The following is a 17,044-nucleotide window of genomic DNA, read 5'->3' on the forward strand; positions in this document are numbered from 1 at the left end:
AGAATTGCTATCGCAATAAAAGTATGCACTGGCAGGAGGGGCACCTTCGTATAACAGGCAGCCGTGATAAATCTCATGGCCTGACTTTGCTGATTCAGATTGATTGCATGCCTTTTGATGTGAGAAAAACGTGTATGAAGTTTCAATAGAAAATATCTATTAGTGAAAAAGCTATGACAGTTCACGTACAGGAAAATTCCAGAAATGTGAGCTTCGAGAAAATCGCCAAAAAAATGTTTGAGACAGGAGCAGTGCTTACACAGGTACTCAGGAGGACTGAAATTCTTAATATTTGTAGCCAGCTCAGTCGTGGACCTTACTACTGCGTTCTTTTTCACTAGCAGCAACTCACCAATTTTTTTTCGAACTTGTTTTGCAGCATCAGTGATGAGACGTGTTGCTCTCACTCTACGGTGCTGATCTTTGTGAGACGTGCTTTTGCAGTGTAGGGGCCGGTAGGATCGCGATTCGGTTAAAAAAATGGCAGATCCCACGTGATAAGAAGTGCTTCACTAGCAGACCAACTTCAGGCTGTCCAGGAGGCCCGCAAGGTCGCGGGGAGCTTCGGGCTCTCTTTTCCTGACGTGGCAGATGCCCTCTACACCTGGCGTCTACCCGAGTGTCCTTCAGGACACCTTTGTGGGTAATATTGTTTCACCACCACCACCACCACCACCATCCCACGTGCAGTGGGAATCGACGATATGTGAAGCAATAATGAGGGAGGTTGATACGTCACTTTCATATCAGCACAACATTATGAGGTGAAGGTAAATTATGCCGTACATAACTTTCATGTTAGGATCAACATGTTCGGACGTGTCATTTAACTTTGTCTATTCACGTCACCTGATACCAAATTTGGTATATGCAGAGCTAGCGAAACGGCCGCGACCATGCTATGAGCGTAACATGTAGTCTAGGTTTACATGACACGCATGCCATGTTATCATGTTCTGACGTCTCATTTACCTTTGTCGTCTCTTCAGGTCCCGTAAGACCAAGTTTGGTATATGTAAAGCTAGCCAAACGGCCGCGAGCGCGCTATGAGCGTAGCATGTAGTCATGCGTTACATGGCACACATATCATTATTATCATGTTTCGACCTGTCATTAACATTCGTCGTCCATTGACATCATGTACTGCCAAATTTGATACATGTGAAGCTAGCGGAACGGCCACGATAGCGATATGAGCACATAATGTAGTCATGTTTTAATTGGTACGCAAGTCATGATTATCATGTTTCGCATGTCATTTGTTTCTGTCGTTCATTGAGTTAAAGAATACAATATTCGGTACATGTGACGCTATAGAAAAGGACGCGAGCACATTAAGAGCGCGTTATGTTGTCATGTTCTTACATCACGCGCGTGTCGTAATTATAATATTTGCACCAGTCACCCATTGAGGTCACGTAACACCGAATTCGGTATATCTGGAGCTAGCGAAACGGCCATGAGCGCATCCTGAAGGACCCAATATACTCCGACGTAACGTGGACGCGCGCGCACGCTGGCCGCATCGACGCTACGCTAGCAGAACGCGAACAGTCTATGGTCTGACGCCAGGCGTGACCGGCGCGAAATGCGACATGCTGTGTTTCGCGCTGATGACGTTACTCAGACAGCACTGCGTCTGCCTCTCTCAGCGACGGAGGGACGCAGGCATGCTCAAATGCGCATGCGTCAAAGCAACGCATTGCGTCGCGCGCCTGCGAATATATGGCAGGCAGATCAGTGCCTGGCGCGGCATCGCGGGCGTGACGCAACGAAAAGAATGTATTGCGTCTCGAAAAGAATGTATCGCGGGCTCGACGCAACGTCGAAGTGTATTGGTGCCTTGAGTGTGACATGTATTCATGTTCTTACATGACACGCATCTGATGATTATCGTGGTTGTAACAGTCGCATACTTTCGTCATCCATTCACGTCCCGTAATATCCAATTTGGTGATAATGATATGTGATGTTTAACGTCCCAAAACCACTTACGATTATGAGAGACGCCGTCGTGGAGGGCTCCGAAAATTTGGACCACCGGAGGTTGTTTAACGTGCATTCAAAATATCCAGTTCTGTATAAGTGTAGCTAATAAAACAGATGCAAGCACATCATGAGCGTGGAAATAGCCATGTTTTTACATACCTTGCATCTCATGACTATTATCTTTGCATCAGTCACATACCTTCGTCATCCATTTACGTCTCGTAATAACAAATTTGGTATATGTGAAGCTAGCGAAACGGCCGCGAGCGCATCATGAGTGTGGCATGTAGTGATGTTGTTACACGACACGCTTATTATGGTTTTCATGTTACGGTCTGTCACTTGCGTTCGCCATGTAATCGTGTTATACCATACCTGTTTTGCAACATGTAATGTCAGCGAAACCACCGCAAGAGCAGCAAGACAATGAAATGTAAATGATGACATTCATGACATACAAGTCATAATTTTCATGTTATGACTAGTCACTTATTCTCGTCATTCAGTCATGTTTCGTCATACCAATTTTAGTATGGATGCCATTATCGAAACGATTAAGAGAGCTAAAAGTCGTAGGCGGCTAGATACATAGATACGCTCAAATTCACCGAGAGAGAAAGAACTCTTTATGTAAATGCAGAGAAATTATCTGGCCTATAAAATTCGCTTACTTGCTATTTTGCGTGGGGAAGGGGATTGAGGATTGAAAGTACGAATAGGACGAGAAAGAGAGAGAGAGAGAGATAAAGACAAAATGTAAATTTAGATGTTAGAGTAAAAACAAGTATAGGAAAAGGCCACCTCTTGGACCGTTGAATGAGGATGCGCGTTAATAGTTTTTTGTGGTGTCAAGCTACATCTAAAGCTTGTCTAGCTGACGGATGCTGTCTAAGTATGCAAACATAAGTTTGGTAGCATGCCTCTATAAAGTGGGGCAGTCTAAAGATGCCGATACACAGTCAAGGGAGAAAGTTCTCTCAGTTATAGAATGCATGCAGTGTTCATAAAGCGCACGCTCATCAGCATAAGGTCCACACTCAAACAATATATTATCCACTGATTTGATGGAGCCACAGTTGTTGCAATACGGACTCGCTGACTGACCGAAGCGGTACCGTAGGCTTTCAACATAGGCATGGTTTAGACGTAGATGATGGTATGGCGTTTCCAGATGGCGAGGAATTTCGAATGAGAGTCTTTTTCTCAGATAGCTCTCGATTGAGTGAAGGAAGGCATAATGATGTGTCCGAAGGTTGCAGCGTCTCTTTTTTCCTTCAATCGCAACTCTTTTGATCATCTTTGCTGCATCTAATTCAGTGAAATAAGTTCATCGGTAATTGTGGTGTCGAAGACATTTGGGTGCTGCTTCATCTGCTTTTTAGTTGGCGAAAATGCCACAATGAGCCGTTATCCAATGAAATGCGATTTCGCCAAAGTTCGCTATGAAATGCTTCGCATTTAGTATCAAATTTTCTTCTCCTGCTCCTATATAAAGTTGCATGCATCGTCAAATGGAGCAAATTTCGTAGTTTACTGGCTCACATAAATGCCCTTGAGTGTGATCAACACATGTACCCCTTCACGCGTTCGCCTGAAAAGTTAATGATTTTTTTTATTAAAACTGGTGTGTTGACAATGCTTTTAGAGCGTTGTGACATTTTAGCACTTGACATGATTGCTAAATAGCCAATAAAATGCTACATATCAAGCTAATCTTGTGTTTCACACAAAACTTGTACTTTCAGTTTTGCCTGTGATTGGCGGTCTAACATTTTTGCTTCGATCTTTGGAAGGGAACTGCGTAGGTGGAAGCCTTATCCAGAATATCGACGGGCAATATATTGCGTATATAACGTAATTAAAAAACCAAAAAACAACATTTTAAGAAAAAATTCGCCTTTCACACTTGCCAACAATCCTTAAAGCCACGTGCCCGAGATTCAAGCCAGCGACCCATCACTCCACAGCCCGCTGCGCTAGCCAACACAGCCTCACACCATGCTTTGATTTTAGCACGCTTGTGGCGCTGATATAACGGAGAGCTATTCGTATGCACCGCTTACCGCTAGCGGTACGCAGACTGGGAACAGCTGGAGCGTATTTTCTGTCTCCAACGCTTTTTCTTTCAAATTCCTAACCATCCTTGAGGTTGAGGTTGAATAAACTTTATTTGTCTAGCGGTTGTTGCTGTGCCCGGGGCTAGGCTGCAAGGGACACATCGTTCGAGGAACATCTTCCGAGGTGCTCGGCGACGGCCCTGGCCCGCTGGACGGTCCACACCTGGTATTCGAGGGCCTCGCTGAGAAGAGCGGCTTGCCATCGCTCAACAAGGCGCCCCATTTCGGAGAGTCCATCAGTTGACGTCGTCATTTCTCGTGGCCCATCTTCACATCTTTCGCATTGCCAAAATATGTGCCATATCGGCCCGTTCTTGCGCGCACCACGGGCAGCCAGGCGACGGGTGCAGCGTGGGCCATAGGCGGTGCAGCTGGTAGGGGTTGGTGAACGCGCCCGTCTGCAGCCTTCTTAGGTCCACCGCCCTCGACCTGTCCAGGCGCACGTGGAGTGGCGGAAATTTCTTCCGGTCTTTCCTATAGTGCTCAAGCACGCCGTGGTACGTAGCAGGGAATTCTTCTGCATAACAGTCGGCGCACTTCTATTGCCTTGCCTCTTCTACACCCACTTCAGTTGCCGCAGCGACGGAGGAGGTGGGGTTGGTAATTGCGGCAGTGCCTGTGCCTGTGGCTTGAGATGCGCAAGAAAAACTGGCCCCCTTTTGTACTCCTCAGGATATAGAGGAAAAAAACACACACTAGGCGTGGGACGCTACCGCGTGGCAGAAGAGGGGTCATTCTGCGTTCCGCAATTTAAAAGAAAAGAAATCACGGCATATCTGCTGAGAGCATCATGATAAGTGGGGCGAAGCATCCGTCAGTCCATCCGTGCATCCGTCCGCGCGTTCGTTCTTGGTTACGTGTGTCCGTCTGTGCAAACATGCGTGCATCTGTCTGACCGTCTATCCGCGCGTCCATCCGTTCATGCATCCGTCCATGCATCCCTTCGCGTGTTCGTCCGCTCATCCATGCGTCCATCCGTCCATCCATCTGTCCATACGGCCATCTGACCGTCCGTGCATCTTTCTCTATTTCCGTCTGTGCGTGTGTCCACCCGTCCGTCTATCTAGTGAACACTACAAGTACCGCCATCTAACATCTTTTCATCATTAATTCATCATATAGAAGTACCACCACCCCACCACCACCACTTTCTAAGGACTAAACAAGAGGTGGCACGGACGAACTAGAGGAGCGGCACGCACGCACTTTCTTACGGCCTGCACTCTGTGTTTGTTCCCACCTTTCACAGCCTCTAGTTAATGGCACCACGGCCCAACCCTCGTTAAACCTGTGTGTGTTTAGAAGAAGTGGTTAACGATTTACAGTATTTGGTACTGTACTATGGGAGAGCTGAGAGCTGTCCCATCGATAACGATTTCAAGTACTTCGTACTTAGCTATGCTAAACCTTGCTCAAACCAAGAAGTTTACGCCCAGTGAGTTAAACTTGGCAACCCTTTTTGGTGAGATAGTGCTCAAAGTGCGTCCTTTTGATACTAGTTTTGTTTAGTAAGTATCAGATTCAAGGCACATTATATTGGAAATTAAGTCACCGCTGTTCGTCTTTGTAGGTTATTTCATCAGAAACAACTATCTTTTTTTATTTATAATTGACGTGGGTGGGTTTCTTCCTCGATTCAAATGAGTGTGCGCGTGTCACTCCTTTAGTTCGGCCGTGAAGGTGGCTACCTACAACTACGACGCACTACTATTACATACATCGCGGACGCACCACCCACGGCTTAAGGAGCCTCGCCCCTAAAAGAAAATTCAGACAGCATCGGCTTTTGCATTATGGGACATTATCAGTGCGTTCCTCAAATACAAATACGTAATTACTATGACGGCTTTTAGTACACACTTGCCCTGAATATGCCTATTCGTTCTTTTCGAACGTCCTTCTTTGTGCTACACCGGCGTGCTGAATGTATCGAGCTGCTTGTCCTTCTTCGTGCGATATTCCAATTTCTTGCTATTGCGTTCCTTATTTCTCCTTATTGGCGACTTTTCAATTTGCTAACAAATACGCTAAAAATGTCTAAACTGGTGTAATAAACACAGTGGGCGAAGCCCGGCCGCGCTGACGCTGGACTTGGTGGAGTCAAAGAGCCTTCACGACTGGACACCTGAGAGGTGCATGCACGGCCTGCAGGCAACGGTACCAGGAGCGGCCAAGGCCTGGTTTTACATCGCTAGTCGTTTTGGCTCAGGAAAGGTGTGTCAGAAGCAAACAGTTCACTGGCGTACTCGTAACAAAAATGAAAATGCCTTTTAAACTTTTTACAACCTAAGCTACCGTGGGCTTAATAAAAAATGCAATTTTGGAAGGACTGTTGGCGGCCACCGCATCAGCTGGTGTTCGCGGCAGCTGTAATGCTTACTGGAAAGTCAGTATATTTTTTTTCCATTATGAATATTGATATTGTTTTGTGGGGAGTGAAGCACGCTGCAAAAACCCACTTCTCGGCGGGAAGTGGTTTCCAAAAAAATTGGTCGCGTAGCTGCAGCTTCTCGGCAAATGTCGTCGAAAGACTCTTCTGTCCGGTGGCGTGGGATCAAGTATGAAAGCCACCTGGCAGTAATTCCAGAAAGACGATAGTTTTTCTTGGGATGTTTGAACGGTACAGTAAGGTCTGTCTGTCACTTACAAAACAAAATATTCTCATAGCCAGCGGACATCAGTAACATTTGAACAGAACATTTCAGCAGAAAAGAACATGCGCAGATACAAATGTGTTCAGAAAAAGTGGGTAATGATTTAGAGTACTACAGGTACTCTACTATGGGAGAGCATAAAGCCGTCCCGTTCTACGACGCTGGTGATGTAAAATACCGAATTACCGGGCCATATCACTAGATGCAACACTGTTAGCTAACGCCGCTGAACCGTAATAAAATGTCCTGTTTGACCTTAACTACATTAAGACAATGCCCATCGGCTACTGGGCTAACGCTCGACTACTTCCTCAGCGTCCACCATTTTTAAGCTAGTTTTTGCGTTCATACTCGTGCACAATGTTGACTAAATATCAAATATTGCGCCTATCTGAGACACTATGCCAACACGTCACATTCTTTGGAGTGTTTCTTTATACTGGAGAAGAGCCTATCTGAGACAGTATGCCAACACGTCACATTCTTCGGAGTGTTTCTTTATACTGGAGAAGACATAAAAGAGTGACTTTAAGGACCCCAGCGTTTATTACACTGCGCTGACAATGGGACGGTATGCACGAAAAGGAGGGTATTTCCCACGCGTTTCTAAGGCAATGCAGTGCTGCCACCTACCCATCGCCTTATATTATACAAGTTAAGGCCACCGAAATGTTACGCCATAGCGGTGCGCTCGCAATGTCGAAGGCCATCCTTTCGTTTTCCATGATTACTGCCAGACGGCGCTCATTTCAAACGCAGCTTAAGGTCCCTAAATGAAACAAGTTTCCAAGGTAGCAACACCTTTACCTTGACTCCTCGCTTTTGTTTCTGGGGAGCCCCCTAGAAGTTTAAATACTTTCATGAAAAAGCGAATGCTTGGGCTCAGTCGCTACGGCGAATACATGTAAATGAAACGAAATTGAACGAAAGGAGTTGTAGAATAAACGGTTGCTTTTGTGAACATAAATGATACAACACAAGAGCAAGCGGGATGTGTGTTACTGAACTGTCAACGTTGTGTAGTTCGTTATTTTACGTCACTAGCCATGGCGTCTACTCAGGACGTCCAGGTCTCCGAACTCATTTTGTTCGCGCTGTGACACCGTGAACGCGCTTCTTGCTGCAGCCTGTGTATGACTGCAGGGCTTGACGTTGTGATGGGTGGTTACTACTGGCTTGTGCACATGCAAGGAAAAACCATGGCCAGACTGGTACGAACGCCTAACTAGCAGCACTGCGAGGACGGTTTATATATATCTGCCTATTTCAACAGTCGTGATTGTAGGTGATTCTGGTGTGGTGCGCGGATCTTCCTGAAAAGTGACAGTTCTAATGTTGAGGTGTCCCGAAGCAGCACGTTTCGGTTCCTTTATGGCTCGTTCTTGCCAACTGGTCAAGCGTGAACTGGTGGTGCGTTGATTACACACTCCAGCTGCTCTGTATACGTGCATACGGAGAAGTATTTGTAACAACTGACGTGGATTAGACGCGCTCCAGGCGTTCCAATAAAAACCAACAAAAAAACTCGCTTCGCAGATCCACGTCGACGTGCGTCGACGGAGTTGAACGAAAGCGTTCACGTGTAAAGTTTCATAGCTACACTTCACGGCATGCTTCATCAAAGATAGCTCGGGATAAGTTGAGGAGAGCGAAACCGTTTTTTTGTTGTTTTACGGCAACCCAGCATTGTTGAAAAGCTCGTATATTGCATTGAACGAGCACCGCAAACAATCTTGGCCAACTTGGCGCCATGTGAAGCGCTCCTCCTCTTCAGTTAATGTCCTAGGTACGATTTCATCTTTGGTCACCGCGAGAATGCAGCTGCAGCCATATGCGCATGCGTACTCGTTTTATACTTTTTGCATGAAAATAACTGCACCAGCCACTTGCAAGATCACGTGCGAGAAATTCACCAATTACAGACGCGGATGGACGAAAAAAGGAGGGGTAAACAAGAGAGTGAGAAGAACGGCTAGAGAACAATGACTGACGCTATCTCGGAAACTTGTTTTATCTAGGGACGTTAACGCAGCGTAAAGTCACTGGAACAGCGTAACTACCCCGATGATCCAGCCGAACGTCGTAGGTGGCCAACGCGGCTGAAGCTCCGGCGGCATGCTCTTGATTTTCAACGCATATTAGCATCTTGCATGTGCTCTTGCAGCCTAGAATAAAGCATATATTTTTTAAAACTGATTAGGAAAAAATTGTGACAGATGTAACTTGATTATACGGGCGGCAACACGTACTAACGCGATATAGAAATGCGAACAGTGGGGCATTTGAGCATTCGGCTTTCTGCGTTCATGAAATGCAGAGCATTTCCTAGCGAAATTCTTCAACCTTGATTCTATCTATCTATCTATCTATCTATCTATCTATCTATCTATCTATCTATCTATCTATCTATCTATCTATCTATCTATCTATCTATCTATCTATCTATCTATCTATCTATCTATCTATCTATCTATCTATCTATCTATCTATCTATCTATCTATCTATCTATCTATCTATCTATCTATCTATCTATCTATCTATCTGCCTGCCTGCCTGTCTGCCTGCCTGCCTGCCTGCCTGCCTGCCTGCCTGCCTGCCTGCCTGCCCAACACCACCTAGACTTTTTTTCAGGCCTCCGCAAGCCTACGTGACGTCATCAGTGTGAGATCTGCCTGGAAGCTGGCTTCACTCAAATGACCGGCACACGTTCGGTCCATGAGCATAGTTAGAGTTGCACCCCGGTGCACAGCAGCATCCAGGCATATTGCGTAGTTTACCCAACCATGCTCACACAGGACAAGAGAAAGAAAAAACAGCGTGAGTGGTAACAAAATGCAACTAGCCTACAACCACAACAGCCAGCAGAGCGAGCGAGCACGTAAGATCAATGTGGCCAGACGCACTGTCATGCGCTGCCAACTTCGCTCGGCTGTGCACAAAAATGTTTAAAACGTGAATAAATTAAGTAAATAAGTACATCATTTGAAAGATAGAATATTGCTAAGCTTTTTTTGTTAGACAGTAGGTAATAATTTTCTACAGTTTGCTTACTGAAAACTTGTTTCGAAGCGAAAAAGATTGTCTATTTGGCGAACAGAATCCGCAAGCCATTCCGACCTCAGCCAGTCGAGCGTTGCTTTCTCACAAATCTCACAGCAGTGACGTCACGCTGACGAAACAGAGGCTTGCCGAGGCCTTGAAAAAAAATTTAGGTGGTGTTGGCCTGCCTGCCTGCCTGCCTGCCCGCCTGCCCACCTGCCCACCTGCCTGCCTGCCTGCTGTATATACCAAATCTGGGGTGGAATAACCGGGCCGTGTGACGAAAGTAAATGGCGGGTGGTGATGTGAAAGAAATGACGTGTTTACTATCAATAGCATGATTTGCATGCCCAGCTCATGGTGTGCTGGTGGGCATTTCGCTAAATTGGCATACACCAAAATTGATAAAGCGGTGAGGGGTGAGGACAATGGGGAGGACCGACGTGTATGACAGGTGCTAAATTGAAAATCTTGCTTGCATTTAATGCGCGGAAAGACTAACACGAAAAGCTTAAGCTCGCGGTTTTTATGCTACCTTGAAATAGTATTCTATGACATTACTGTATGACAAAAGTGAATGGTTTTATAACCATTCACAAAAGTGTATGGTTATAACATGTACTACATAATTTAAGTAAAATTTTTTGGGTGCACGTCCGGCCATTTTGCTCACCGGATATATACCAAAATTGGTGCGGTAGGACGCGGGAGTGGGAAGAACGCAAGTGACAGGTTGTGCGCTGTCTATACCGAATATACGTATGTACGTTCATTTTATTCCCCTGGCCTATGCCATATTCTACATGCATGTATGACAAACATGTGATATATGTTAAACGACGTGTCATAATATGAGAGACTTCATCTGGCTTAAAGATAAACAAATTAATGCTTGCAACTCTTCGCTGGCTGCTTCGCATTACAATAATTCCCGCAATTCACGGTGTCTTCCAGATTTCTTTCAAGCGCTTCTAGCCTATATCTTAATAAAAAATGGCAGCATATCCACGGAGTGAATGATGGAGAGTGGGGCGAAGAATTCGTCCGTCCATTCGTTCTTGCTTCCGTCCGTTCATGCGTCCGTCAGTGTGACCGTCCATGTGTCCATCAGCCCGTCCGTGCGTGCGTCCGTCCGTGCGTCCCTCCCTGCGTCCGTTCATGCGTCCATCCATGCATCTGTCTAGTTGTCCGTTCGTCCATCTATTCAACCCTTCAAGTACCACCATCTCGCATCTTTTCATCATATATTCCCCATATAGAAGCACCGCCATCTAGAGGACATTCCAAGGACTAAACGAGAGGTGGCACACGCACACTTACTTACGGCTTGCGCTTCGGGTCCACTTCCCACCTTTAACCACCTCGAGTTCATGGTATATACTAGTTCACTGTATTCACGGCACCGCGGCCAAACACTCGCTAAACCTTTCGAAAACCAAGAAGGTTACGCCCAGCGAGTATGACGTAGCAAAATGTTTCAGTAAGATAGTGCTCAATGCACATGCCAATGACTGCTAATGGGAAATGAGAGGCGGAGAATTCGGCTTTTACTCTCCTACGGCTTGTCCTTCGTATCTACTTCCCATTTTTAACCGCCTAAAGTTCATTCATGGTATATACAAGTTCATTTTATTCATGGCACTGCGGCTCAACGCTCGCTAAACCTTTCTAAAGCTAAGGAGGTTACACCCAGCGAGTATAACGTAGCAACCTTTTTTTGTCAGATAGTGCTCAATGTACATGCCAATGGCTGGTAATGGTAATCGCAGCCTGCGCGTGAACTAAAAGCCGAACGCTCCTGTATCTCATTCCCCATTAGCAGCCATTGACATGTACATTGAGCACTATTTTTTATTGTTTAACAACGCACAGAAGAAGTCTCTCACCGGCACCACCTTAGAGGTCAAAATGTTATACTCGTTACATACAACGGGGGACGAACGGGATCCACTATAAGGAGCTTCGCCCCTAAAATACATTGAACTCGCTCATGCCGCATTGAGTGTGGGTAAACGTAGGTAAGCTGTGTAGAATGCGTACCCATTTGTACACGTTATTTTTCATGACGCACAAGAAAATTTAACGGCACTTGCTGCAAGGGCCTAACAATACAATTATGTCACGCAATGCGTACTTTGGCGCATAACAAGCTTGAGTAGCAACAATGAGTTCCGTCTGACTGTGACAGTTATGTCATGCCGGATATGCAAGGTATGTCAAGATTTTCATGTTACCCCCTGCCATTCATGTTCGTCATGCAGAAGCGCAAAGCAGTACTACTTTCGCTGTTTTCGAAGCAAACAAAAGAACCGCATGCAAGCATGCGTATATAAAAAACAACATGCATGCAAAAACAACACCAGGAATCAAAAGCGAGTCATTAAAACGTCATCGCAGTGAATATGCCACATTATCTCCGCAAGTTTTGTTATCGCCCCATTTCAGTGTCAGTAATTCTCAGCACAAACCGGGCCTTCAGTGTTGGAGAAGCTTCAGGGCTCCAGTCTATCATTTTGTTATGATTACGGGCACTTCGTGAACAATACATATTCTTCTCGAACCTACGTCACCGCTAGCGACAATGCTAGAGTCAACATCAGCCTGACTACGTCCGCTGCAGGACAAAGGCCTCTTCCATGTTCCGCCAGTGAGCTCGGTCCTGTGTTGCTGCTGCCAATTTATAACCGCAAACTTCTTAATCCCATCTGCCCATCTACCCTTTTGTCTCCCCTGGCCCGCTTGTCCTCTCTGGGAATCCAGTTGGTTACCCTTAATGACCAGCGGTTATCCTGTCTACGCGCTACATGCCCGGCCCATGCCCATTTCCTCTTCTTTATTTCAACTATAATATCCTTAACCCCCATTTGTCCCCTTATCCACTCTGCTCTCTTCTCGTCTCTTAAGTTTACACCTACCATTTTTCTTTCCAATGCTCGCTGCGTCGTCCTCAATTTAAGCTGAACCCTCTTTGCAAGTCTCCAGGTTTCTGCTCCATAGCTAAGCACCGGCAATATGCAGCTGTTGTATACCGTCCGTTTGAGGGATAGTGGCAATCTGCCTGTCATGATTTGAGAGTGCTTGCCAAATGTGCTCCACGCCATTCTTAATCTTCTAGTTACTGCAATCTCGTGGTCCGGCTCTTCCGAGGTTGTTGTACATTACTTTCGTTTTCTGCATATTAATTTTAAGACCTACCTTTCTGCTGTCCTTGTCTAACTTCGTGATCATATGTTACAGTTCGTCCCCTGAGTTACGCTGGAATATTCGATGTCAAATGTGTATATACCGATGCGCTTCGCCGCTTGTCAGTTGATCGATGGTCGACACTCTGTTCGCCACTATCAGTGCGATCATTCATGACCCACTCAACGTTACATGTGAGCCGTAAGGTGTGAATTTTATGGCAAGCTTAGTGAAATACGTCATTGTTATTGCCTATGAACCTCCATGGCAACCTCGCGAAACACGCTGCTTTAGCGCCGGCTGTTTTATACCACCGGGTCAACGGAGAAGCGAAGCCAGTTGGATTTCGGTCGCGCACTCTGACTGCCGCAGAGCGGAATTACACACAAATTGAGCGTGAAGCGCTGGCAGTTGTCTTTGGGGTGACCAAATTTCGTGAGTACCTACTGGGTAATGCTTTCACGCTAATTACAGATCACAAGCCACTTCTTCGACTGCTCAGCCCGGACAAGCCCGTACCTGCTCTGGCAGCGGCACGGATCCAACGTTGGTCTTTATTACACAGCAGCTACACGTACACGATCGAGAACAAGGCAGGAAAAACCCTTCCGATAGCTGATGCCCTGAGCCGCCTTCCGGCAAGCTACTAGCACGATGCCAGTACCATGGAGTCCATCAATAACGACGCCCGTGAGTACGTACTTTTTGCTGAGCAACTAGACACCACCCTGGTGTCGTCTAGTGATTTGGCCCGGGCGACAAAAGCAGATAGCACCCTCAAACAAGTCGCTGTCTATATTCGCGACTTTGGCTTAGGAAACTACCGAGATCAAAACCAGACTTACGTCCATTCTTTTTCAAAAAAACACGAACTTGTGTGCAGTAATAACATTGTGTACTGGGGCCACCGAGCGATAATTCCGGTCGCCACCCGGAATTCCGTACTACGCATGCTGCACGAGACTCATCAAGGGATGACGCCGATGAAGAAGTTGGCGCGCTCCATATTTTGATATCCTGGGCTGGATCGGGACATATAACGTGTGGTAAACACTTGCCCTGTATGAGTGCAGCGTAGCAGCATGCCACCTGCCAAGGAGCCTGTGCCACAGCCGGAAACCAAGGAAAAGTGGTCAAGGGTGCACGTAGACTATGCCAGCCCGGTTTACGGACATATGTTGCTCATCGCGGTTGATTCGCACACGAAGTGGATAAAGGAGAGCCCAGTGAAGATAGCCAGCGCGGGACGGACTATCGAAGCCTTGCAATCAATGTTTAGTAGGTTTGGCCTGCCCCGAACCGTGGTTTCCGATAACGGGCCACAGTTTACTAGCGCGAAGTTTCAGTCGTTCATGAATGAAAACGGAATTCGCCACTTTCGCACCGCGCCTTATCATCCGCAGTCCAACGGTTTAGCAGAGAGGGCAGTGTGAACGATTAAACTGGGACTGCGCAAGAACGCTAGAGGCACACTGCAAGGCCGATTAGACCAAATTCTGTTACAGTATCGCCGCACCCCTCTGCCTAGCGGGAAAACGCCAGCGTTCATGCTGCTGGGTTTTGAGCCTCGATGCAAGTTGGATAACATCGTGTCATGTCGGCCATTTTCTCACGCAGATACGGAGCACCTCGGAACCACTCGCCAAGTTGGAGACTCTGTTTGGTACAGGAACTACGGGACAGGAGCCAGGTGGAAGGCTGGCGTCGTACAGACCCCCGAAGGCCACCGCATGGTAACCATCAAGGCCGCAGACGGCGAACATCATCGCCGGCATTATGACCAGTTGAGAGGAAGAGAAACCGACAGCACGGGACTCGCTGCCGGTGAAGCAGAAGTCAAGCAAGAGCCCGGGGTTGAGGCACCGCAGACGGAAGCTGGCGAAACCGGTGACCACTGACCTCAAGAGAATCCCAGAGCCCAGGTGCGCCAGACACAGACAGCCGACCAAATACGCATGATAATTAGGTTGAAAATGACGCCAGCGGCGCGCAATCTGATGGCAATAAAGAGTTCGATCCTGGCGAAACCATGTTACGCAGGTCCACCAGAAACCGACGCCCGCCGGATCGTTACCAGCCTTAAGGGGAAAGAAGGCTGATGCATCGTCATTTGCACATGTCACTGCCACTGCGCACGTTGTGTGCGCAAACCCTTCAGAGGCTATAAAAAGCCTCGCTCCCAATAAACGTTGTTCACTGTTGTACATTCGTGTCTGTACGCTTCACATTCATGTCATGATTTTCATGGTATGACTAATCAACTATGTTCTTCACACAGTCATGTTATGCCATACCAAGTTTGGCATCGATACCATTATGGAAACGGCCAGAAGAGTTAAAGTCGTAGGCAGCTAGATGGATAGATACGCTCAAGGTCGCCAAAGTTCGCTAAGAAATGCTTCGCATTGAAAAACTAACATCACCATTACGAATATGTGACATAGAAATCAGCTCAAACCCCCAACAAACAATTTAAATTGAGAGAAAAGGGATGAATTAGCTCCAGAAAACCCGTACACCCTAACACAGTCACACCACTTTGACGTGAAACTATGTGATTATAAAAGGTAGGGAGTTTACTACTACCTCAAAGCTCAAGAGTGTTTAACAAAAATCGGTGATACAACACATCCGCGCATCTTTAACGAAGGTTTCTTTGTAAACCTGTGAATGAGTGTGGTCCGGTCAAGATGCCATAAAAAGTGTCCTGGAACCTAAATCTTGCCTAACTGCTCAATAAATAACAATGAGACAACGAATCTGGAGGATATTCACAGCGTAAAAATATGTTAGCCTAAAAAAAATGCCGCCCGCTCGGCTTTTTCACCGGTGTCCGCGAAGCGAAACCAGTTAGACTTGTTGCAATGGCTATATATTGACTGGAAAAGGTTGATTTATTTATATATGGGGTCTAACGTCTCACAACCACCATATAAATATGTGAGACGCCGTAATGGAGGGATCCGGAAATTTTGACCACCTTGGGTTATATAACGTGCGCCCAAATCTGAGCGCACGGACCGTACAGCATTTTCGCATCCATCGAAAATGCAGCCGCGGCAGCCGAGATTCGCTCCCACGACCTGCGTGTCACTAACCGAGTACCTTAGCCACAAGACCATCACGGCTGGAGGACTGGGGAAGGGGTTCTTCATGGTTAAATCATCAAGCATTCCACTCTACCTAACACACGGCGATCAACGCCGCTTACACAAGACAGCACTACAAAGCTGAAAAAAAAGAAACCACAGACTATCCACAGAGGGAATGATGATGAGTGGGGCGAAGCGTCCGTCAACCCGTCCGTGCTTCCGTCCGTCCGTCCGCGCGACCATCCGTGCGTCGTATGTATGTATGTATGTATGTATGTATGTATGTATGTATGTATGTATGTATGTATGTATGTATGTATGTATGTATGTATGTATGCATGTATGTATGTATGTATGTATGTATGTATGTATGTATGTATGTATGTATGTATGTATGTATGTATGTATGTATGTATGTATGTATGTATGTATGTATGTATGTATGTATGTATGTATGTATGTATGTATGTATGTATGTATGGTGGCACCTACCCGCTGTAGAACGGGTATGTGCCACCGGTGGTACATACCCCGGTGGTACATTTTCTTGAGTTCCGTTTCATAGGTCTCATGAGTGTTCACTCGTTGAGGTTTTAAAGGGAATCTCGGTGAGCTACGGTTGGCGGTGGTGGTAAATTGTGAAATGACACTATATCGTTCGGAAGGTCATAGTCACTTCTTATCTTTGAAAATTTGTGCCTATTTTGTACCTCGTGGTATATATAAGCCTTGAAAGTCTGTTTTTAGTTTTTTATGGTGCGAATGAAAGTTGGGTTTCCATGTTTTTTGACCGTGTACTAAACTTGGTGTCATGTTCTAATAACCAAGATACCGAAGAATTCTGATAATTTTGAAAAGAAATTGCTGAATTGCCTTCAAACAGCGTAGAACAGCAATAGTTTGAATTCTAGAACTTTCGTATTTTTAAATAGAAAGGAATTCATGAAGGGTCGCCAATGATGCAAATGC

The 17,044-nt window shown here is 46.2% G+C and overlaps 1 protein-coding gene across 1 annotated transcript in view; it reads left to right on the forward strand.

The window, feature by feature from the left end:
- The window catches only part of LOC142767856 (glutathione hydrolase-like YwrD proenzyme), a 97,361-nt gene that overhangs the window by 20,890 nt on the left and 59,427 nt on the right, over positions 1 to 17,044 (forward strand). The window contains exons 3-5 of the mRNA XM_075870103.1: positions 6,167 to 6,320; positions 13,458 to 13,529; positions 14,601 to 14,716. Of these exons, the coding sequence (XP_075726218.1) occupies positions 6,167 to 6,320; positions 13,458 to 13,529; positions 14,601 to 14,716 (342 nt within the window). The remainder of the gene's footprint in view (positions 1 to 6,166; positions 6,321 to 13,457; positions 13,530 to 14,600; positions 14,717 to 17,044) is intronic.

Source organism: Rhipicephalus microplus, chromosome 7, assembly GCF_043290135.1.
Source record: "Rhipicephalus microplus isolate Deutch F79 chromosome 7, USDA_Rmic, whole genome shotgun sequence".
Lineage (NCBI taxonomy): Eukaryota > Metazoa > Arthropoda > Arachnida > Ixodida > Ixodidae > Rhipicephalus > Rhipicephalus microplus.